Source organism: Saccoglossus kowalevskii, chromosome 17, assembly GCF_978046115.1.
Source record: "Saccoglossus kowalevskii chromosome 17, keSacKowa6.1, whole genome shotgun sequence".
In the NCBI taxonomy this organism is placed as follows: Eukaryota; Metazoa; Hemichordata; class Enteropneusta; family Harrimaniidae; genus Saccoglossus; species Saccoglossus kowalevskii.
This window is the reverse complement of record NC_140657.1, coordinates 1042626-1069615: the sequence shown is the minus strand read 5'-3', so window position 1 is coordinate 1069615 and position 26990 is coordinate 1042626. Positions and strand designations below refer to the sequence as shown.

Below are 26990 nucleotides of genomic sequence, written 5' to 3'. Positions count from 1 at the left end.
ACTAATTGGATTTTATTGAAACTTTCATAGAGTATTCATCACATTTCAATGAACCTAGGACTATGCAGAGACCCAATTAGTTTTTGGTAAATATTTATGCTTATTAATCACCTAATTAAAATAATTAACACTGATATCTCAATTACTGATCATCACATTTGAATAAAATTTGGTACATAAATGCTCTAGAACAATAGACAGGCCCAATTAATTTTGGGTTGAAATTTGTTCATATTAATTCTCTAATAATAATTCGTAGTTTTTTTGTTCTAATCACATTTCAATGAAACTTGGTACATAGATATTACATTACGCAGGCCTTATTAATTTTACACTCAAATCTGTTCATATCAGTTACCTGATTTACATAATTAGTTTTCAGCTATTCCATCAATATCTCAAGTACAAGTAATTTTGAATTAATTTTTAATGTGTCTTCAATACTCTCAGCACACGGGAGTTCTTTCTAAGCTTTCGTTAATTCATTATTTTAGTAATCTTATATTATTTAGTATTTCTGCGATTTTGTATTATTCAGTAATTTAGTGATTGTATTTTGTTATTTAGCATATTTTCTATTTTTTGTTTGTACCTTGTGACACCCCCCCCCTCCAGAGGGGTTGTGTAAAACCATGTAGGTAAAACTCAATAAATTGACAATGTACAGTGATGTTTATCAAGTAAATATTATTTATGAAGGTCATTGATAAGTGGAACATTCCATTTTCTAAATGGGTGGCGAAGACAATTAGCAGATAATTATTTACCCAATAATAATAATAATAATAACTTATTGCACTTAGAATTCCTTAGAAATACAATGTTTCTATCAGTTAAAGGGCAATTAAAATTAGTTGTGGTAACTACTACTATAAAGTAAAAAAGAAAGGCGAGTTGGTGATGTAGTGTACCAATAAATAACTGTGCAAGTATGATTGACGATGTTGCTGTATTTTTGAAATGTGTTTAAAATACTTTTGACAGTTTGTCATTGATTCCTGAAGAATTTTGTTTCTGGTTAGTCATTGTGCAGATGACTCCCTCAAATTTACCCCTCCGCAGTTTCTAATCGTTCATCCCTGACATCGCTTTGCGACAGTCTCTGTTGAGGAGTCACCCATTTGCGGCAAACATGGCAGACGAACTCGATAGGCTTGCGGAAGAGCTGGTGAGTTTCTTTTTAATTCGCTGCTTACTAATAACTTAAGCCTCTTTCTATTATGTCGATCGACACAAACCAAAATTGTTTTTTTAAAAGCCCTTTATCTTTCAAAATCGAGATTTTCAGCACACAGTGTTGTCATGTCTGTGACATACTAGTATTGTGTACTTCACGTTTGGTATGACAAGAATGTACACATGGCGTTGGACTGCCCACACCACAGTGGTCTGACGATCTAAGTATGGCTGCTAGATCCTATCATACTTATGCTCCAGTCAATGTCAACCCCCACTCTCCCCACCTCGGGGTTTAGTGGGGGATTTGGAAATTATTGTTGTAAAATTTGCGAAATGCCCCACCTCCTGGGGCAAGATGGATAGGCAAATCCCCAACCAAAACAAACCCCCACATTTCTTCCACAAATCGCCACTGTCCGCCATGCTTGCTATCAGCAGAGTACTAGCGATGCTAGCGATGACGGGACACGAAACACGGCTATTACCCCCCCTCCATGGGCACAGTTTGGCGGTAAACCCTGTCTAATGCCCCACATTTGTCCCGTATCGCCCGAGGTGGGAGGGGTCGGGGTTGACATTGACTGGAGCATTACATCGTCAGGCTCTGTGATCCACACGTGTAAGTCTCTTGGTATCATCATGGAGGTAGAAAAGAGAAGGAGTGATGACGCTATTGTTTCCGCTGGTTTCATGATGCTTTGGATTTGTTTACTCACATACACAATGTAATTAGTTTGCAAACACGCTGTACAATGTCACAGTTAATCGGCTTACGTGTTTCGGCTGTATTCGGAAGCTTCACGAACATTCTCAACGCACTGCGCATGCCCAAACAGATAACAATAATACAGAATGCAGTGAAAGACGTACGCTGAGTGTACTCAACGCCCGAAATCTATTACAACAAAATGCGCGATTTTAAACATCTGCACAGTTCTGCACACCAATGAAAAATGACGAGTCAAAACATCTTGTTATAATCTTATCATGTATATTTAAATTTCACTGCGGAAATTTGCGGGATTTTTTTAATCAATGTCCAAATTTGGACGACTATTGCGATGTAAAATATCAGAAAAGAAGTAATCACACATCTTGGTGGCGTCCGTATGCAGAATTTCCGGTACCTACAAGTGTGAAATGACCTTTGTGATCCGATAAAGGTCATTGCGCATGCACAATTCTTTTATTTATGGTTTGCGCATTCAATTTTATAGACGATGTTTAAACGGAATTTATTTTTTTTCAGTTCTACTCTCGTTTTCTTGTGTAAATAAGCGGCTATCATCATGTAGATAAAACGACTTCTAAACAAAAACAATAAGTGGCTTAACCAGAGCGAAGACAAAGGATGTTTATAAGATTAACATGGGCTTAAATAGCGTCCTCACTCCTTCTCTTTTCTACCTCCATGGTATCATAGGTGATTGGATATCGCAATAATTAGTTTTAGTATTATTTCAGTACGATATAACCAATAGCCTAAGTCTTGTCAGTGCAGTTAGCTGGTGTGGGTGACCTGGGGTGTAGAAATGAAGGGATAGTTATAGAACAACACTTTCGATCTTTCCGTTTACAGAAAATCGGCAAAGTTAATATGTTAACGAGTTTTAAATACAGGGGAGCTAGTGGGCCCTTTGGGAGGTCAGTGATTTACATAGCATTTGCATAAATTTGCATATTCCTTGTTTTAAATACAGGGGAGCTAGTGGGCTCTTTGGGAGGTTAGTGATTTAAAGGGCACATCTGCATATTTCAATTGTGATCAATCATATGGACTATGCTGCCCTATTAGCATAAATAAATAAACTATCTGTTTGCTGGCAATTTTTAATTTAGTACTCAGTTCGCATTTCCAAGCCAGCCACAGACGTAGTGTTTTTCTCTTCCACCCACCCCACCCTCTTTCACATGGGTAGGTCATGATATTTACCATGGGTGTGCGATTCCTTTTATTTCTAAGTCTTGCAATGTTAAAGCCAGTTGATTGCTTTTTCTTACTTTACCAATGATCAACATAAGTTGATTGCTGTATTAGCTTTATTAAGAACCAACACAGGTTGAGCTATGTTTTCTTTTAAAAAAAATTTCCAATAATCGACACAGGTTGATTGCTGTCTTTTAGCCTTTTATTAATAATCAACACAGGTTGATTAGTGTGTCTCTTTTAAACTCCAAGGGGGACTTTAGTCCATTAGTTTAGTTTGTAGTTTTTGACTCCCATGTGCGAAGCACAAAATGGGAGTCTTTGCAGTTAGTGTGTCTGTATGTGTGTGTGTGTGTGTGTATGTGTGTGTGTGTGTATGTGTGTCCGACTGTTCCACTGCTATCTCAAGAACCATACATCGGTTTTTGATGAAACTTGGTGCATAGATGCTCTGGGCCAATGCGCAGATTTGATTAGGTTTTGGTAAAAATCCATGCTCGTTAATTACCTAATTTGCGTGATAATTAGTTAATTTTTAGCTGTTCTATGACTGTTCCACTGATATCTAAAGAACCACTCATTGGATTTTGATGAAACTTGGTACATAGATGCTCTGAACATATGCGCAGATTTGATTAATTTTTGGTAAAAATCCGTGCATATTAATTACCTAATTTGCATGATAATTAGCTATTTTTTAGTGGTTCCATGACTGTTCCACTGATATCTAAACAACCACTCATTGGATTTTGATGAAACTTGGTACATAGATGCTCTGAACTAATGCTAGGTTTTGATTAGTTTTTGGTAATAATCCGTGGATACTAATTACCTAATTTGCATAATGATTAGTCAATTTTTGGTTTTTCCACTGATATCTCAAGTACTAATCATCACATTTCAATGAAACTTGGTACATAGATGTCATACGACACTGCACAGACCTGATAGTTTTTATGGTAATATCAGTACATATTAATTACCTAATTTGCATAATTAATTAATTTTCAGCATTTGATATAAGTAGTTAGCATTACATTTCAATGAAACTTGGTACTTACATACTCAAGGACTATGCAGAGATTGATTGTTTTCGATAAATATTTGTGCATATTAATCACCTAATTTGCATAATTAGTTAATTTTCAGCTTTTCCACAGGTATCTCAAGTACTAATCATCGCATTTCAATGAAACTTGGTACATAGATCCTTTAGGACTATGCAGAGACCTGATTAGTTTTAGGGTAAATAATTGTGCATATTAATTACCTAATTTGCATAATTAATTTTCAGCTTTTCTACTGATATCTAAAGTACTAATCATCACATTTCAATGAATCTAGAATTATGCAGACCCAATTAGTTTCCGGTAAATATTTGTGCATATTAATCACCTAATTTGCATAATTAACCAACTTTCACACTGATATCTCAGGTACTATACATCACATATCAATGAATGTACATGGATGCTGTAGGACAATAGACAGACCTGAATAATTGTGGGTTAAAATCTGTACATATTAATTACCTAATTTGCATAATTAACCAATTTTAAGCTTTCACACTGATATCTAAAGTACCGTAAAAACTCCAAAATTTCGACCGGTTTTAAATAATTGGTGTTCGATATGTGACGTGTTTTTATAGTCAAAATTAAGGTGCATTTTCGGACGGTCGAATTTTTCAGAATAGAAATCAGCAAATGAAAAAATGGGGATGATATACATTGTGCTTCATTAGTTTTTAAAAAATGCAATGTCCGTCAATTGACGTAAACTTCCTCATGTTTCACGGTAAAAGCAAAGGTCGTGGCCGAGTTGTAACTCAAAATCTAAACAAAGTCATCAATCAGTGAGTATTATGACAAGCAAAACAAAACATCAAGACGCGGAGAAGAGGTCAGCACAAAACTAATAGGTCAAAAGACAAAGCTGTCTCGCACTATCTAGAAAAACTTGCGAATGTTCGAAGTACAGGTACCCATTAGACAAAAGATGCATGGAAGTTTAGCAAACTATCTCCCCGACCCAGTGCAATGTATCCGGTTAGAATCAAAGCTCACGTGTCCCTTATTTGAGGGACCAAATTCTGCCGTAAATTCGCCCTTGGATTAAAAAATAAAATGGGATTTAAGAAAATAAAATGGGACTTTTAAGGTGTATTTTGGCGTCATTTTTCGGACATTTCAATCAATCCTGCCGGCTAAAATAGAGTCTAAGTTTTACCGTAGTCATTGACGTTTGTCTATTCAAGAGTACACGTGTATGATTTTTATCATGACTAGCGTGAGCGGGTAAGCTTCCTTTCGAGAATGAGCTGTTATCACTGTGAACAATGTTAAATTATTCTTCAGATGACCAGTTTATTTTTTAAAAACAACTAATTTTTTTATTTAAAAAAAATCATGCCGTTTTCGCATCAAAATCCAAGCCAAAATATCGTACTACAACACCAATCTCTTCCGCATTGCGTTCAATAACATTAACATATTTAAATAAGCTATGGTAATTTGAACACGTTGGCATCATCCAGCTTTTTGATTGGTTAATTAGCGATTTGACCTATTTGACCTAAGAGAACATGGCGGATATCCTACAGCATCAAACGTTTATACGAGACCGGAATCATTCGCTTACGATGAAACTAAGTTGACTTTTATTTGTATTTCATAACCATTCAACAAATTTATTTTGTGTACATTATTATAATCACTACTGAGTACAGTAATAATCAACAATTCAGAAACGCAGCATGCCGAGATTTTTGTGTTCGTTTTTATTTCAAACTTCGTTTATTTAGAATATATTTTCGTTACCAATAAAATAAAAATCTCTCAGTCAATCAGAAACCCGGATTCATGCCTTCGAGGAAGGTCCCGTTTGAACGCTCACATCGTGTGTTTTTTTCGTTTGGGGGAAAACTAAAACTGGTCGCAATTTTCGAATAAGAATGAGTCGGCAATTTTTAGTGGAGTCGAAAATTTGTAGGTAAATAAAACACAGAAACCGGCAAATAAATAGGCGGCCGAATTTTTAGAGGGGTCGAAATTTTGGAGTTTTCACGGTACTAATTATTCCATTTCAATGAAACTTAGTATAAAGATGCTCTAGGACAATGTACAAACCTAATTAGTTTGGGGTAAAAATCTGTTCATATTAATTCCCTAATAAGCATAATAATTCATAATTTTTTGGTTCTAATCACATTTCAATTAAACTTAGAGACATAGATTTTCTGTTACATTGCGCAGACCTCATTAGTTTTACACTCAAATCTGGTCATATTAATTTTCTGATTTGCATAATTAGTTTTCAGCTAAGTAATTTCGAATTATATTTAATGTGTCTCCAATACTCTCAGCACATGGGAGTTCTTTCTAAGCTTTCTTTGATTAGATATGTACGTTACAAGTGTTTTCAAAGTCAGCATGTTCACATTTACATAGCATTTGCATATATTTGCATATTCCTTGTGAAAACACTGGTTTCTTAGTTCATAGTGCTTTAGTAATAAACTACCCCCTATATGGATCCGATAATCAACACAGGTTGATTGCTGTCTTTTAGCCTTTTATTAATAATCAACACAGGTTGATTAGTATGTCTCTTTATACTCCTTCCCTCCCAGCCAGTCCTCCCTCCTATGTTTACCAAACGTCTGGCCTCTCTTTTGGCTCCATTGGTGCATAATGCTGATCAGTATTCAACCCACAGTTTTCGCCGGGGTGGTGCTTCATGGGCGTTGTACTCAGGTATACCCACTGAGTTAATCCTCCCCAATCACCCTCTTTGTCCCGTTTCAGCTGTTATTGCTGCCTTCAGGAATACCCCCTCTCCTCCTGAAGGACCAGCCTTTATACTCCTTCCCCCCCAGCCAGTCCTCCCTCCTATGTTTACCAAACATCTGGCCTCTCTTTTGGCTCCATTGGTGCATAATGCTGATCAGTATTCAACCCACAGTTTTCGCCGGGGTGGTGCTTCATGGGCGTTGTACTCAGGTATACCCACTGAGTTAATCAAACTCCTGGGGGACTGGCAGAGCGACTCCTTCAGGAAATATCTGCATCCATCCCTTCCTCTGAGGCGCCAAACAATGAACCAGTTTGTAACCGTGATGTAATACAGAGATATTCAATGTGAATAAAAGATTCAGAAAGCATATTTTGGCAGTTTGGATTTCCTAGAATGTACAGGAATGTTGGTAAATAGGGATGTATTTTGTAAGTGACATGCAAATTAATATGCAGATGTACTAGTATGTAAATCAGGTTGCATTTGTCTGTTTGGGATTGTGGAGAATGCTAAAAGTCTTCAGTGACTACAATTAAATTTCATCTGTTACTTTTATGCCATTCAGTATTTTTCCAATAAATTATTTACACTTGTAAACAACCTGGTCTATTATAATTTCCTAGGACGTGTGTCTACCATTTTCACAGGCAAATATTGTTTGTGAGTATGCAATGATGTCATAACGTTTAATTGACCACTATCGATACTATTAATAAAATCATGACTTTATTTTGAAAGATTTACCAGACAAATTCCTCCCACAATTTGTTCTGCTTGATATATATTGGCAATTTTATTTGCTGTTACTTGTGATTCTCTGATAAGGCAAGGATGCGGTCTTAATTCAGGAAACATGGCATACCTAACTGTAATGTTTTCAAAATCATATCATAATTTATTAACATAGTCAAATGCTAGTTTAATTACAAAATGAAATGTATCAAAATAATAAAATGAGCAAAGTAAAATAAATATTAAATAAATTTATTATTATAAAAGTTGTAAAAAAATAATAGTTTTCATATTGTGTAATAAACGTGCATATTGAATTTTGATTAGTTGTACATGTATATATAAACTTTCGGAATGACTATAGTAATAACCTGTTAGATTTGTTTATTGTCAATACTTCACAGTGTACATATAACATCTCAGGTATCTCAAGACAATTTAGATTTAAAAAATATAAACATTGGTATCAAATAATAAGTCATTGCAATGAGTTATGAAGACTGAATGGTTTAATTGTGGCTAGCTTGCTGGCCGGTGAGATGGTGTATGTGTTTGCTACTGACATTAAGGCATCTGGTAAAACATAATTTCACAATGCATCTTTAGTTCAATCACTTACGGTATCAGATTATTAAACCAAGTTTATATGCTTTAGAGTTCCATTATTTAGACTTGCTCTCATATAATATATTTTTTTCTTCTGTCCATCCTTTTTTTTTCATTTAAATGTTTATGATTGTCTTGTTGTTACACTTTGATTGTGACATACCTTCCATACATACATTTTCACATCAGAAAACTGTCATGTCAGTGACTTGTACCCACATTTACAAAAGTACAACATGTACAACATTATGTCTTTCAGAAATGTGTTACTTTCAAAGATTTGGAAGATGGTCAAAAAAGTGTTTTCATTGTTACAGCTAAAACATATATAGAAGAAGGAAAATTAAACGAAGTATACAAAGTATTCAGTAATAAGGATTATGAGGTAATTTTTTGAATATTGTTAGAAATGATGTTATGTGTTAATTCTATGTAAACAGGACATATAAATTATAATGTGATGTTGTGGGTTGTGTTGTAAACCGTCATTTACTGGTGGTTTGAATTCCCAAATTTGTTTTCTATCAAAATATTTTATATAACCATTGCCATCACCCTACCATATAAACACAATTGTAGACTCAATCTTTGACTAGAGTGATATTTCAATTTATTTCCAGGTCTTACTGAAATCTGTTGGATGGGATCTTCTGCCATGTGTTTGTACTTATCTCGCGAATAAAAATTCAGGAGATGAAAATGCATTACAACTACTGAATAACATTGCTGTGGTAAGTCTAGTATTCACTAAACATTGACAGTAGTTGTGTTCACGTTACACGAAGTACGGGCTAAGGTTTAAGCTGATTTAGGCTTATCTAGCATATTTGCATTTCGGCTAGACCCAATTGCGTCCACGCACAGGGAGGGCCAGTCGTTAGCACGGGCTAAGGGGTGCCATTAGTCGGTGACCTTTGGTAAGCCGCTATTTACGAACGAAAAATGGATGATATGCGCGAGGTTCTATTTCTGCTGCTGGCATGTTTCATTCTAATTTTGAAGCGACGTGCACAGGAACGCGAGAGAAGTCGGACCACTCATTTGGATGCACATAAACAGTATACAACGGGCGTAACAGAATACAGCGTTTTATTAATGCATGTCGTAGACAGCGAACCAAATTTATTTTGTCTACGATTGGAGCTGCTGTACGCTCTACTACAGTGACCCGATTAGTGTGGAAGTGAGCGCGGAGTAATGACCGGTGGAATAGTGTCGTTATCCTTGGGGGCGGAGCTACGTCACAAGACGTTCCACGTTGCTACGACGCGCACCACTGTACATGCATTTCTATGGGCTCTGTGCGCGCTGCTGTGGAACGCCGGCCGAGCCGGTGAAAATTCGAGAAAACAACACAAACTCAACTTTGAAGTAATCCCGAACAACCAAATTTATATATGTTACACACGTAAGGCTAATCTTGTTACACTGTTCAGAGGAGTCTCAACAATCATCCCAAAATACCGTTTTCTGCGAGTTTTGGGCCTTTGTTTTCACCGCCTCCGGTTGCCAGGCGGTGAAAATGCCCGGATGTCCGCCCCGAGGATACGAACATGGGACAATTTTCACACCCAAAGGTCGCCGCAGAGGGCGCTTAGCCCTGGGCTAAGCGTTCGCGCATACTTTGTTAGCCCGTGCTAAGGTCTAGACCGCGTCTTAAATTCGGATCAGATTTAACCCGTACTTAGCATTCCTTAGCCCGTGCTAAGCATTCACGCACGTTTTCTTAGCACGGGCTAAGGAATTTGACCTCTTAGCCCGTGCTAAGGAGCTGTGCGTGAACGCAACTAGTATTTACTAGATTTATTATAAATACTGAATGACATTGCTGTGGTAAGTCTAGTATTCACTAAACATTGACAGTATTTACTAAGATTTATTATAAATACTGAATAACATTGCTGTGATAAGTCTAGTATTCACTAAACATTGACAGTATTTACTAGACTTATTATAAATTCTGAATAACATTGCTGTGGTAAGTCTAGTATTCACTAAACATTGACAGTATTTACTAGACTTGTTATAAATACTGAATAACATTGCTGTGGTAAGTCTAGTATTCACTAAACATTGACAGTATTTACTAGATTTATTATAAATACTGAATAACATTGCTGTGGTAAGTCTAGTGTTCACTAAACATTAACAGTATTTACTAGATTTATTATAAATACTGAATAACATTGCTGTGGTAAGTCTAGTGTTCACTAAACATTGACAGTATTTACTAGATTTATTATAAATACTGAATAACATTGCTGTGGTAAGTCTAGTGTTCACTAAACATTGACAGTATTTACTAGATTTATTATAAATACTGAATAACATTGCTGTGGTAAGTCTAGTATTCACTAAACATTGACAGCATTTACTAGATTTATTATACATACTGAATAACATTGCTGTGGTAAGTCTAGTATTCACTAAACCTTGACAGTATTTACTAGATTTATTATAAATACTGAATAACATTGCTGTGGTAAGTCTAGTGTTCACTAAACATTGACAGTATTTACTAGATTTATTATAAATACTGAATAACATTGCTGTGGTAAGTCTAGTATTCACTATACATTGACAGCATTTACTAGATTTATTATAAATACTGAATAACATTGCTGTGGTAAGTCTAGTATTCACTAAACATTGACAGTATTTACTAGATTTATTATAAATACTGAATAACATTGCTGTTGTAAGTCTAGTATTCACTAAACATTGACAGCATTTACTAGATTTATTATAAATACTGAATAACATTGCTGTGGTAAGTCTAGTATTCACTAAACATTGACAGTATTTACTAGATTTTTTATAAATACTGAATAACATTGCTGTGGTAAGTCTAGTGTTCACTAAACATTGACAGTATTTACTAGACTTACTATAAATACTGAATAACATTGCTGTGGTAAGTCTAGTGTTCACTAAACATTGACAGCATTTACTAGATTTATTATAAATACTGAATAACATTGCTGTGGTAAGTCTAGTGTTCACTAAACATTGACAGTATTTACTAGACTTACTATAAATACTGAATAACATTGCTGTGGTAAGTCTTGTGTTCACTAAACATTGACAGTATTTACTAGATTTATTATAAATTCTGAATAACATTGCTGTTGTAAGTCTAGTATTCACTAAACATTGACAGTATTTACTAGATTTATTATAAATTCTGAATAACATTGCTGTGGTAAGTCTAGTATTCACTAAACATTGACAGCATTTACTAGATTTATTATAAATTCTGAATAACATTGCTGTGGTAAGTCTAGTATTCACTAAACATTGACAGTATTTACTAAAAATTAAAGATTTATTATAAATACTGAATAACATTGCTGTGGTAAGTCTAGTATTCACTAAACATTGACAGCATTTACTAGATTTATTATACATACTGAATAACATTGCTGTGGTAAGTCTAGTATTCACTAAACCTTGACAGTATTTACTAGATTTATTATAAATACTGAATAACATTGCTGTGGTAAGTCACTATACATTGACAGCATTTACTAGATTTATTATAAATACTGAATAACATTGCTGTGGTAAGTCACTATACATTGACAGCATTTACTAGATTTATTATAAATACTGAATAACATTGCTGTGGTAAGTCTAGTATTCACTAAACATTGACAGTATTTACTAGACTTATTATAAATACTGAATAACATTGCTGTGGTAAGTCTAGTATTCACTAAACATTGACAGCATTTACTAGATTTATTATAAATACTGAATAACATTGCTGTGGTAAGTCTAGTATTCACTAAACATTGACAGCATTTACTAGATTTATTATAAATACTGAATAACATTGCTGTGGTAAGTCTAGTGTTCACTAAACATTGACAGTATTTACTAGACTTACTATAAATACTGAATGACATTGCTGTGGTAAGTCTAGTGTTCACTAAACATTGACAGTATTTACTAGATTTATTATAAATTCTGAATAACATTGCTGTTGTAAGTCTAGTATTCACTAAACATTGACAGTATTTACTAGATTTATTATAAATTCTGAATAACATTGCTGTGGTAAGTCTAGTATTCACTAAACATTGACAACATTTACTAGATTTATTATAAATTCTGAATAACATTGCTGTGGTAAGTCTAGTATTCACTAAACATTGACAGTATTTACTAGACTTATTATAAATACTGAATAACATTGCTGTGGTAAGTCTAGTATTCACTAAACATTGACAGTATTTACTAGATTTATTATAAATTCTGAATAACATTGCTGTGGTAAGTCTAGTATTCACTAAACATTGACAGCATTTACTAGATTTATTATAAATTCTGAATAACATTGCTGTGGTAAGTCTAGTATTCACTAAACATTGACAGTATTTACTAGATTTATTATAAATACTGAATAACATTGCTGTGGTAAGTCTAGTATTCACTAAACATTGACAGTATTTACTAGATTTATTATAAATTCTGAATAACATTGCTGTTGTAAGTCTAGTATTCACTAAACATTGACAGTATTTACTAGATTTATTATAAATTCTGAATAACATTGCTGTGGTAAGTCTAGTATTCACTAAACATTGACAACATTTACTAGATTTATTATAAATTCTGAATAACATTGCTGTGGTAAGTCTAGTATTCACTAAACATTGACAGTATTTACTAGACTTATTATAAATACTGAATAACATTGCTGTGGTAAGTCTAGTATTCACTAAACATTGACAGTATTTACTAGATTTATTATAAATTCTGAATAACATTGCTGTGGTAAGTCTAGTATTCACTAAACATTGACAGCATTTACTAGATTTATTATAAATTCTGAATAACATTGCTGTGGTAAGTCTAGTATTCACTAAACATTGACAGTATTTACTAGATTTATTATAAATACTGAATAACATTGCTGTGGTAAGTCTAGTATTCACTAAACATTGACAGTATTTACTAGATTTATTATAAATACTGAATAACATTGCTGTGGTAAGTCTAGTATTCACTAAACATTGACAGTATTTACTAGATTTATTATAAATTCTGAATAACATTGCTGATGTAAGTCTATTATTCACTAAACATTGACAGTATTTACTAGATTTATTATAAATTCTGAATAACATTGCTGTGGTAAGTCTAGTATTCACTAAACATTGACAGTATTTACTAGATTTATTATAAATACTGAATAACATTGCTGTGGTAAGTCTAGTGTTCACTAAACATTGACAGTATTTACTAGATTTATTATAAATACTGAATAACATTGCTGTGGTAAGTCTAGTATTCACTAAACATTGACAGCATTTACTAGATTTATTATACATACTGAATAACATTGCTGTGGTAAGTCTAGTATTCACTAAACCTTGACAGTATTTACTAGATTTATTATAAATACTGAATAACATTGCTGTGGTAAGTCTAGTGTTCACTAAACATTGACAGTATTTACTAGATTTATTATAAATACTGAATAACATTGCTGTGGTAAGTCTAGTATTCACTAAACATTGACAGTATTTACTAGATTTATTATAAATACTGAATAACATTGCTGTGGTAAGTCTAGTGTTCACTAAACATTGACAGTATTTACTAGATTTATTATAAATACTGAATAACATTGCTGTGGTAAGTCTAGTGTTCACTAAACATTGACAGTATTTACTAGATTTATTATAAATACTGAATAACATTGCTGTGGTAAGTCTAGTATTCACTATACATTGACAGCATTTACTAGATTTATTATAAATACTGAATAACATTGCTGTGGTAAGTCTAGTATTCACTAAACATTGACAGTATTTACTAGATTTATTATAAATACTGAATAACATTGCTGTTGTAAGTCTAGTATTCACTAAACATTGACAGCATTTACTAGATTTATTATAAATACTGAATAACATTGCTGTGGTAAGTCTAGTATTCACTAAACATTGACAACATTTACTAGATTTATTATAAATTCTGAATAACATTGCTGTGGTAAGTCTAGTATTCACTAAACATTGACAGTATTTACTAGACTTATTATAAATACTGAATAACATTGCTGTGGTAAGTCTAGTATTCACTAAACATTGACAGTATTTACTAGATTTATTATAAATTCTGAATAACATTGCTGTGGTAAGTCTAGTATTCACTAAACATTGACAGCATTTACTAGATTTATTATAAATTCTGAATAACATTGCTGTGGTAAGTCTAGTATTCACTAAACATTGACAGTATTTACTAGATTTATTATAAATACTGAATAACATTGCTGTGGTAAGTCTAGTATTCACTAAACATTGACAGTATTTACTAGATTTATTATAAATACTGAATAACATTGCTGTGGTAAGTCTAGTATTCACTAAACATTGACAGTATTTACTAGATTTATTATAAATACTGAATAACATTGCTGTGGTAAGTCTAGTATTCACTAAACATTGACAGTATTTACTAGATTTATTATAAATTCTGAATAACATTGCTGATGTAAGTCTATTATTCACTAAACATTGACAGTATTTACTAGATTTATTATAAATACTGAATAACATTGCTGTGGTAAGTCTAGTATTCACTAAACATTGACAGTATTTACTAGATTTATTATAAATACTGAATAACATTGCTGTGGTAAGTCTAGTGTTCACTAAACATTGACAGTATTTACTAGATTTATTATAAATACTGAATAACATTGCTGTGGTAAGTCTAGTATTCACTAAACATTGACAGCATTTACTAGATTTATTATACATACTGAATAACATTGCTGTGGTAAGTCTAGTATTCACTAAACCTTGACAGTATTTACTAGATTTATTATAAATACTGAATAACATTGCTGTGGTAAGTCTAGTGTTCACTAAACATTGACAGTATTTACTAGATTTATTATAAATACTGAATAACATTGCTGTGGTAAGTCTAGTATTCACTAAACATTGACAGTATTTACTAGATTTATTATAAATACTGAATAACATTGCTGTGGTAAGTCTAGTGTTCACTAAACATTGACAGTATTTACTAGATTTATTATAAATACTGAATAACATTGCTGTGGTAAGTCTAGTGTTCACTAAACATTGACAGTATTTACTAGATTTATTATAAATACTGAATAACATTGCTGTGGTAAGTCTAGTATTCACTATACATTGACAGCATTTACTAGATTTATTATAAATACTGAATAACATTGCTGTGGTAAGTCTAGTATTCACTAAACATTGACAGTATTTACTAGATTTATTATAAATACTGAATAACATTGCTGTTGTAAGTCTAGTATTCACTAAACATTGACAGCATTTACTAGATTTATTATAAATACTGAATAACATTGCTGTGGTAAGTCTAGTATTCACTATACATTGACAGTATTTACTAGATTTATTATAAATACTGAATAACATTGCTGTGGTAAGTCTAGTGTTCACTAAACATTGACAGTATTTACTAGATTTATTATAAATACTGAATAACATTGCTGTGGTAAGTCTAGTATTCACTATACATTGACAGCATTTACTAGATTTATTATAAATACTGAATAACATTGCTGTGGTAAGTCTAGTATTCACTAAACATTGACAGTATTTACTAGATTTATTATAAATACTGAATAACATTGCTGTTGTAAGTCTAGTATTCACTAAACATTGACAGCATTTACTAGATTTATTATAAATACTGAATAACATTGCTGTGGTAAGTCTAGTATTCACTAAACATTGACAGTATTTACTAGATTTTTTATAAATACTGAATAACATTGCTGTGGTAAGTCTAGTGTTCACTAAACATTGACAGTATTTACTAGACTTACTATAAATACTGAATAACATTGCTGTGGTAAGTCTAGTGTTCACTAAACATTGACAGCATTTACTAGATTTATTATAAATACTGAATAACATTGCTGTGGTAAGTCTAGTGTTCACTAAACATTGACAGTATTTACTAGACTTACTATAAATACTGAATAACATTGCTGTGGTAAGTCTAGTGTTCACTAAACATTGACAGTATTTACTAGATTTATTATAAATTCTGAATAACATTGCTGTTGTAAGTCTAGTATTCACTAAACATTGACAGTATTTACTAGATTTATTATAAATTCTGAATAACATTGCTGTGGTAAGTCTAGTATTCACTAAACATTGACAGCATTTACTAGATTTATTATAAATTCTGAATAACATTGCTGTGGTAAGTCTAGTATTCACTAAACATTGACAGTATTTACTAAAAATTAAAGATTTATTATAAATACTGAATAACATTGCTGTGGTAAGTCTAGTATTCACTAAACATTGACAGCATTTACTAGATTTATTATACATACTGAATAACATTGCTGTGGTAAGTCTAGTATTCACTAAACCTTGACAGTATTTACTAGATTTATTATAAATACTGAATAACATTGCTGTGGTAAGTCTAGTGTTCACTAAACATTGACAGTATTTACTAGACTTATTATAAATACTGAATAACATTGCTGTGGTAAGTCTAGTATTCACTAAACATTGACAGTATTTACTAGATTTATTATAAATACTGAATAACATTGCTGTGGTAAGTCACTATACATTGACAGCATTTACTAGATTTATTATAAATACTGAATAACATTGCTGTGGTAAGTCTAGTATTCACTAAACATTGACAGTATTTACTAGATTTATTATAAATACTGAATAACATTGCTGTTGTAAGTCTAGTATTCACTAAACATTGACAGCATTTACTAGATTTATTATAAATACTGAATAACATTGCTGTGGTAAGTCTAGTATTCACTAAACATTGACAGTATTTACTAGATTTATTATAAATACTGAATAACATTGCTGTGGTAAGTCTAGTATTCACTAAACATTGACAGCATTTACTAGATTTATTATAAATACTGAATAACATTGCTGTGGTAAGTCTAGTGTTCACTAAACATTGACAGTATTTACTAGACTTACTATAAATACTGAATGACATTGCTGTGGTAAGTCTAGTGTTCACTAAACATTGACAGTATTTACTAGATTTATTATAAATTCTGAATAACATTGCTGTTGTAAGTCTAGTATTCACTAAACATTGACAGTATTTACTAGATTTATTATAAATTCTGAATAACATTGCTGTGGTAAGTCTAGTATTCACTAAACATTGACAACATTTACTAGATTTATTATAAATTCTGAATAACATTGCTGTGGTAAGTCTAGTATTCACTAAACATTGACAGTATTTACTAGACTTATTATAAATACTGAATAACATTGCTGTGGTAAGTCTAGTATTCACTAAACATTGACAGTATTTACTAGATTTATTATAAATTCTGAATAACATTGCTGTGGTAAGTCTAGTATTCACTAAACATTGACAGCATTTACTAGATTTATTATAAATTCTGAATAACATTGCTGTGGTAAGTCTAGTATTCACTAAACATTGACAGTATTTACTAGATTTATTATAAATACTGAATAACATTGCTGTGGTAAGTCTAGTATTCACTAAACATTGACAGTATTTACTAGATTTATTATAAATACTGAATAACATTGCTGTGGTAAGTCTAGTATTCACTAAACATTGACAGTATTTACTAGATTTATTATAAATACTGAATAACATTGCTGTGGTAAGTCTAGTATTCACTAAACATTGACAGTATTTACTAGATTTATTATAAATTCTGAATAACATTGCTGATGTAAGTCTATTATTCACTAAACATTGACAGTATTTACTAGATTTATTATAAATTCTGAATAACATTGCTGTGGTAAGTCTAGTATTCACTAAACATTAACAGCATTTACTAGATTTATTATAAATTCTGAATAACATTGCTGTGGTAAGTCTAGTATTCACTAAACATTGACAGTATTTACTAGACTTATTATAAATACTGAATAACATTGCTGTGGTAAGTCTAGTACTCACTAAACATTGACAGTATTTACTAGATTTATTATAAATTCTGAATAACATTGCTGTGGTAAGTCTAGTATTCACTAAACATTGACAGCATTTACTAGATTTATTATAAATTCTGAATAACATTGCTGTGGTAAGTCTAGTATTCACTAAACATTGACAGTATTTACTAGATTTATTATAAATACTGAATAACATTGCTGTGGTAAGTCTAGTATGCACTAAACATTGACAGTATTTACTAGATTTATTATAAATACTGAATAACATTGCTGTGGTAAGTCTAGTATTCACTAAACATTGACAGTATTTACTAGATTTATTATAAATACTGAATAACATTGCTGTGGTAAGTCTAGTGTTCACTAAACATTGACAGTATTTACTAGATTTATTATAAATACTGAATAACATTGCTGTGGTAAGTCTAGTATTCACTAAACATTGACAGTATTTACTAGATTTATTATAAATACTGAATAACATTGCTGTGGTAAGTCTAGTATTCACTAAACATTGACAGTATTTACTAGATTTATTATAAATACTAAATAACATTGCTGTGGTAAGTCTAGTATTCACTAAACATTGACAGTATTTACTAGATTTATTATAAATACTGAATAACATTGCTGTGGTAAGTCTAGTATTCACTAAACATTGACAGTATTTACTAGATTCATTATAAATACTGAATAACATTGCTGTGTGATATGAACCATACTAAGTAAGTGTATTGTAATGTAAATATATAAATTCTAATGATCAATGTATGTTTATATTTATGTGTTTTGTGTTGTAGGTTTGTAATCCCAAAGAAGTCCTTCTAGCACTTTTAGAACAAGTTGATAGGTTTTTAAATAATGCTCATTTTAGAAGTTTTCTTGATCCTATCCAAACAGGTAAGTTTTCTAGCAATGAATAGTTTCAATAAATATAATTATTTGAGTAGTTTTACTTTAGCACTTCATTGTCTGTAACGTAAATACATGTCAACTAAAATGTCAGTAGTGTATCAGTAAGTGCAGTCGATAAAAATGTATATGTAATGAGTTCAGCATTTACTAAAAATAAAATAACTTGAGTATTTACTCTTTGAATATTCATGAAAATTAAATGGTCAGAAATAGCAGATAACAGACTGAGTTACTGACTCTGAGAAGACTTACAGTTTATTGCAACTCTTTGAATACTTGTTCTACATTTCGTAAAGTGCTCATTGGTATTATGATTAATTAATGATGTTCTTCACCTATCAGGTCAAATGACACCGTGGTAGGTCAACTTGTGACCTATCAGGTCAAATGACACCGTGGTAGGTCAATTTGTGACCTATCAGGTCAAATGACACAGTGGTAGGTCAACTTGTGACCTATCAGGTCAAATGACACCGTGGTAGGTCAATTTGTGACCTATCAGGTCAAATGACACCGTGGTAGGTCAATTTGTGATCTATCAGGTCAAAGGAAACTGGTAGGTCAACTTGTGACCTATCAGGTCAAATGACACCGTGGTAGGTCAATTTGTGACCTATCAGGTCAAAGGAAACTGGTAGGTCAACTTGTGACATATCAGGTCAAATGACACCGTGGTAGGTCAATTTGTGATCTATCAGGTCAAAGGAAACTGGTAGGTCAACTTGTGACCTATCAGGTCAAATGACACCGTGGTAGGTCAATTTGTGACCTATCAGGTCAAAGGAAACTGGTAGGTCAACTTGTGACATATCAGGTCAAATGACACTGTGGTAGGTCAATTTGTGACCTATCAGGTCAAAGGACACCGTGGTAGGTTATTTTGTAACCTATCAGGTCAAAGGACACCGTGGTAGATCAATTGTGACCTATCAGGTCAAAGGAAACTGGTAGGTCAACTTGTGACCTATCAGGTCAAAAGACACTGTGGTAGGTTATTTTGTAACCTATCAAGTCAAAGGACACCGTGGTAGATCAATTTGTGACCTATCAGGTCAAAGGAAACTGGTAGGTCAACATGTGACCTATCAAGTCAAAGAACACTGGTAGGTCAATTTGTGACCTATCAAGTCAAAGTACACTGTGGTAGGTCAATTTGTGACCTGTCAGGTCAAAGGACACTGGTAGGTCAATTTGTTACCAAGAAAACGTTTGGGATCTCATCCAATTATGTGGTCAGTTAAAATTTTAGAAGCCAATGATTTTGGGGAAAAAAACACACACGACACACACATATTCATTTTGTAACTATGTTAAATCTTCAACACCTCCTACATCCTCAAACTGTACATTGTAGCTATGAAAAAGGGAAAGTTAATAAGTTTTTACACTATGTTTTTTTCAGCTCTTAAAAGGCTTCCAAGTCATCGTAGTCTTTCCATGAATCTGGTTCTGTGCACATTTCATGCACACCTACAAACTATACAGCTTCCTGACACAACGAATATGAATGAGAGAGAAAAAAAACTACTGATGCTAGAAGACGACAGTTTTGACAGAGCTGAGAAAACATTAACAGCATTATTAGACTTCATAACACCCTTTGTATTCGAAATTGGTAAAGCTATGCAGAAGACACTAACTAAGGTATGGTCAGTATCGTCAAATTTAAAAAGCCACATCTCTTATACAAGCTGCACCGTTCTTTTTGAACAATTGAGAACCAAAAATTCACAATTTCTCATATGTGTAGATGCTCTAAAAGAAGCCCCATCACCTCTGTTGCATTGTACCATTTTAATAGAGACTGCAGCTTTTACTATAGACTTTTACCCTCACCTAAACTCATCAGACATCTATGAAATCTTTCAACGGATAAACCATGTATGTGCTTTATTTAAGGAAAACCAAATAGAGAATCTGAAAATGAAAGTTGAAATTGAAAGATTGTAAGTATTATTTTGAGTATATATTTTCTTAAATTGAGACTTATGTCTCCTTTTTTTCTATCTGTCTATTCAAGATCATTTCTCACACATTCTTTGACCGGGATGAGATGTCATCATATACACCTATATATACACTGTCTTTTATTTAACTTATTTTCGACTAACTAGTAGCAATTTTTTGTCTTTCTTACAATGCTATCAATCATTTCTCTGACATGCCTGTGCAGATTTTATTCAAACTTGGTATTGCCTTAATACTGATATGTCACATCTGAAAATACAGATTATAATTCTGGTTTTGTGCATTTACTGTTATTCTTTTAATAAAGAATTGCACAAATTTTGAGTGAGGTTGAACTAACATGATGGTATTTTCCATCTGCTGGCTGTCAATAAAGGTGCTTTGAGGTTGAATTTTTTGTACTGTATTGTAATATTGATACTATTGGTATAAAAATATGGTATTGATGGAAATGTTTTATTAATTCCTATAAATAATAATCTACATCTTTCATACTATAATGATTTTGTTGATAGCTTATTGAAATTACTGTTTTATCCATTGTCACATATGGATTTGACTTGGAACAAAGAGGGCCCTAGTGACAGGGACAGTGAGAAGAGTATGTTCAGATGCTGTGCAGAACAAATTATGGTAAGTATGAATGTACTGGACCTGGTACCTAATAATGTCTGGTCTAGTCATATTCTGGTTTAGAACACATCCACTTAGACCTGGTACCCAATAATGTAAGGTCTAGTCATATTCTGGTTTAGAACACATCCACTTAGACCTGGTACCTAATAATGTCTGATCTAGTCATATTCTGGTTTAGAACACATCCACTTTGACCTGGTACCTAATAATGTCTGGTCTAGTCATATTCTGGTTTAGAACACATCCACTTAGACCTGGTACCTAATAATGTCTGGTCTACTCATATTCTGGTTTAGAACACATCCACTTTGACCTGGTACCTAATAATGTCTGGTCTAGTCATATTCTGGTTTAGAACACATCCACTTAGACCTGGTACCTAATAATGTCTGGTCTAGTCATATTCTGGTTTAGAACACATCCACTTAGACCTGGTACCCAATAATGTATGGTCTAGTCATATTCTGGTTTAGAACACATCCACTTAGACCTGGTACCTAATAATGTATCGTCTAGTCATATTCTGGTTTCGAACACATCCACTTAGACCTGGTACCTAATAATGTCTGGTCCAGTCATATTCTGGTTTAGAACACATCCACTTAGACCAGGTACCCAATAATGTAAGGTCTAGTCATATTCTGGTTTAGAACACATCCACTTAAACCTGGTACCCAATAATGTAAGGTCTAGTCATATTCTGGTTTAGAACACATCCACTTAGACCTGGTACCCAATAATGTAAGGTCTAGTCATATTCTGGTTTAGAACACATCCACTTAGACCTGGTACCCAATAATGTATGGTCTAGTCATATTCTGGTTTAGAACACATCCACTTAGACCTGGTACCTAATAATGTCTGATCTAGTCATATTCTGGTTTAGAACACATCCACTTACACCTGGTACCCAATAATGTATGGTCTAGTCATATTCTGGTTTAGAACACATCCACTTAGACCTGGTACCTAATGTCTGATCTAGTCATATTCTGGTTTAGAACACATCCACTTTGACCTGGTACCTAATAATGTCTGGTCTAGTCATATTCTGGTTTTGAACACATCCACTTAGACCTGGTACCCAATAATGTATGGTCTAGTCATATTCTGGTTTAGAACACATCCACTTAGACCTGGTACCTAATAATGTATCGTCTAGTCATATTCTGGTTTCGAACACATCCACTTAGACCTGGTACCTAATAATGTCTGGTCCAGTCATATTCTGGTTTAGAACACATCCACTTAGACCAGGTACCCAATAATGTAAGGTCTAGTCATATTCTGGTTTAGAACACATCCACTTAGACCTGGTACCCAATAATGTAAGGTCTAGTCATATTCTGGTTTAGAACACATCCACTTAGACCTGGTACCCAATAATGTAAGGTCTAGTCATATTCTGGTTTAGAACACATCCACTTAGACCTGGTACCCAATAATGTATGGTCTAGTCATATTCTGGTTTACAACACATCCACTTAGACCTGGTACCTAATAATGTCTGATCTAGTCATATTCTGGTTTAGAACACATCCACTTTGACCTGGTACCTAATAATGTCTGGTCTAGTCATATTCTGGTTTAGAACACATCCACTTAGACCTGGTACCTAATAATGTCTGATCTAGTCATATTCTGGTTTAGAACACATCCACTTAGACCTGGTACCCAATAATGTATGGTCTAGTCATATTCTGGTTTCGAACACATCCACTTTGACCTGGTACCTAATAATGTCTGGTCTAGTCATATTCTGGTTTAGAACACATCCACTTAGACCTGGTACCCAATAATGTATGGTCTAGTCATATTCTGGTTTAGAACACATCCACTTAGACCTGGTACCTAATAATGTATTGTCTAGTCATATTCTGGTTTAGAACACATCCACTTAGACCTGGTACCTAATAATGTCTGGTCCAGTCATATTCTGGTTTAGAACACATCCACTTAGACCAGGTACCCAATAATGTAAGGTCTAGTCATATTCTGGTTTAGAACACATCCACTTAGACCTGGTACCCAATAATGTAAGGTCTAGTCATATTCTGGTTTAGAACACATCCACTTAAACCTGGTACCCAATAATGTAAGGTCTTGTCATATTCTGGTTTAGAACACATCCACTTAGACCTGGTACCCAATAATGTATGGTCTAGTCATATTCTGGTTTAGAACACATCCACTTAGACCTGGTACCTAATAATGTCTGATCTAGTCATATTCTGGTTTAGAACACATCCACTTAGACCTGGTACCCAATAATGTATGGTCTAGTCATATTCTGGTTTAGAACACATCCACTTAGACCTGGTACCCAATAATGTCTGGTCTAGTCATATTCTGGTTTAGAACACATCCACTTTGACCTGGTACCTAATAATGTCTGCTCTGGTCTAGTCATATTCTGGTTTAGAACACATCCACTTAGACCTGGTACCTAATAATGTCTGGTCTAGTCATATTCTGGTTTAGAACACATCCACTTAGACCTGGTACCTAATAATGTCTGGTCTAGTCATATTCTGGTTTAGAACACATCCACTTAGACCTGGTACCTAATAATGTATGGTCTAGTCATATTCTGGTTTAGAACACATCCACTTAGACTTGGTACCTAATAATGTCTGGTCCAGTCATATTCTGGTTTAGAACACATCCACTTTGACCTGGTACCTAATAATGTCTGGTCTAGTCATATTCTGGTTTAGAACACATCCACTTAGACCTGGTACCTAATAATGTCTGGTCTAGTCATATTCTGGTTTCGAACACATCCACTTTGACCTGGTACTTAATAATGTCTGGTCTAGTCATATTCTGGTTTAGAACACATCCACTTAGACCTGGTACCTAATAATGTCTGCTCTGGTCTAGTCATATTCTGGTTTCGAACACATCCACTTTGACCTGGTACCTAATAATGTCTGGTCTACTCCTATTCTGGTTTAGAACACATCCACTTAGACCTGGTACCTAATAATGTCTGGTCTAGTCATAATCTGGTTTAGAACACATCCACTTTGACCTGGTACCTAATAATGTCTGGTCTAGTCATATTCTGGTTTAGAACACATCCACTTAGACCTGGTACCTAATAATGTCTGGTCTAGTCATATTCTGGTTTCGAACACATCCACTTTGACCTGGTACTTAATAATGTCTGGTCTAGTCATATTCTGGTTTAGAACACATCTACTTAGGCCTGGTACCTAATAATGTCTGGTCTAGTCATATTCTGGTTTCGAACACATCCACTTAGACCTGGTACCTAATAATGTCTGGTCTAGTCATATTCTGGTTTAGAACACATCCACTTAGACCTGGTATTTAATAATGTCTGGTCTAGTCATATTCTGTTTTAGAACACATCCACTTAGACCTGGTACCTAATAATGTCTGGTCTAGTCAGGTACAGCACTACTCAATACCCACTACTAAATATTGCTTAATTTCAGCATTATCTTAGGTGTATGCACTGCAGTTATAATAATCTTATAACGTATGGCCAACTAAATGCATTCGGTTATGAGAAAGAATTTCACAAGCAAGAAGAGAATGAAGACGACGACAATATCAAAGAACAATGTCAAGAATTATTGCCCATATTTGGACTTAGCTGTTTTGCATATCTTGTAATAGTAGAAGGTGTTGAAGAGGAGTACATGCCAAGTGTTTACAGGTATTTACTCCAAACAGACATATATTGAAAATGACATCTGGCATGTCACCTGTATTCTGTGGGTACTCCATCAGACATATATTGAAAATGACATCTGTCATGTCACCTGTATTCTGTGGGTACTCCATCAGACATATATTGAAAATGACATCTGTCATGTCACCTGTATTCTGTGGGTACTCCATCAAACATATATTGAAAATGACATCTGTCATGTCACCTGTATTCTGTGAGTACTCCATCAGACATATATTGAAAATGACATCTGTCATGTCACCTGTATTCTGTGGGTACTCCATCAAACATATATTGAAAATGACATCTGTCATGTCACCTGTATTCTGTGGGTACTCCATCAGACATATATTGAAAATGACATCTGTCATGTCACCTGTATTCTGTGGGTACTCCATCAGACATATATTGAAAATGACATCTGTCATGTCACCTGTATTCTGTGGGTACTCCATCAGACATATATTGAAAATGACATCTGTCATGTCACCTGTATTCTGTGGGTACTCCATCAGACATATATTGAAAATGACATCTTTCATAAATACATATAGATATTGAAACATTTTCAGTTTTTAGTTTAATGTACAATAGTTTGATATGATCCATTTCTAGTATAATATTGAAATAATATAGAGAACTGTGACATTGGCTAGTTTTATCAACAAATTATTTCTAGTGTTGTATTACCAACTCACTAGTGACAACATATATTGCCATACTGACATATAATGCTTTTATTTGCAGCTCACTGTATCTTCTAGATGTTAATTTATTGTATATTATCTGCATGCTGAGAAGACAAGAAGAAAATGTTATAAGAAAAGGCATTGTAAGTATCTTACATTAGTGAATAGTTGTTATGGAGTAACCAGCACCAATCTCATTAAAATAAGATCTTGGTTGGCTTATTTTTTTATTTTTATTTTTTTTTTTTTTATATAATTACTATTATAATTATTATTTATTTTAATTATTTTTTGACGTTACAATTATTTTGCTGCAAGAATGGTTTTGTTCGTGAAAGCCACCGGGATCTGAACATAGGAACTCTCGTTCCAGTGTCACAATTTACGAGAAAAACAGCAGCCAATCAAATTCGTTGTAACATGTGCAAGATTACGCGAGTGCAATTGTTTTTGTTATGGTCGCCATTTTGTTTTTCGTCAGCGTGAAGATTTCTGAGTTGTTATTGGTAAGTATATTATGTATTTATAGATTCGTTTCTTGGTAAAAAAAAAACGACAGACAACTTTAGTCAACTGACAGTGTATGTATGATATGATATTGTGAAAGTTGAAGCAATTTTGTTTGTATTCATTCACAATGATGGATCGGATCAATCAATCAGTTGTTGACTCCCGTGTGCGAAGCACAGAAAGGGAGTCTTTGCAGTTAGTGTGTCTGTATGTGTGTGTGTGTGTGTGTGTGTGTGTACTTGGATTGCTATATGTTGCGAGGACAAAAATACAGATATATAGCTACTTCCGAGGACATACACACCTTCCGAGGACCTTTTTCATAGTCCTCGGAAAACATAATTTATATTAAT

General features: G+C 33.4%; 1 protein-coding gene across 1 annotated transcript in view; it reads left to right on the top strand.

Annotated features, from left to right (window-relative positions):
• Positions 1–1060: 1060 nt before the first annotated feature.
• LOC102807411 (glomulin-like) overlaps positions 1061–26990 on the top strand; it is a 37659-nt gene continuing 11729 nt past the window's right edge. Inside the window, exons 1-9 of the mRNA XM_085492066.1 lie at positions 1061–1168; positions 8499–8624; positions 8860–8970; positions 19017–19116; positions 20534–20775; positions 21031–21077; positions 21615–21732; positions 25200–25423; positions 26186–26270. Of these exons, the coding sequence (XP_085348192.1) occupies positions 1133–1168; positions 8499–8624; positions 8860–8970; positions 19017–19116; positions 20534–20775; positions 21031–21077; positions 21615–21732; positions 25200–25423; positions 26186–26270 (1089 nt within the window). The 5' untranslated portion in view covers positions 1061–1132. The remainder of the gene's footprint in view (positions 1169–8498; positions 8625–8859; positions 8971–19016; positions 19117–20533; positions 20776–21030; positions 21078–21614; positions 21733–25199; positions 25424–26185; positions 26271–26990) is intronic.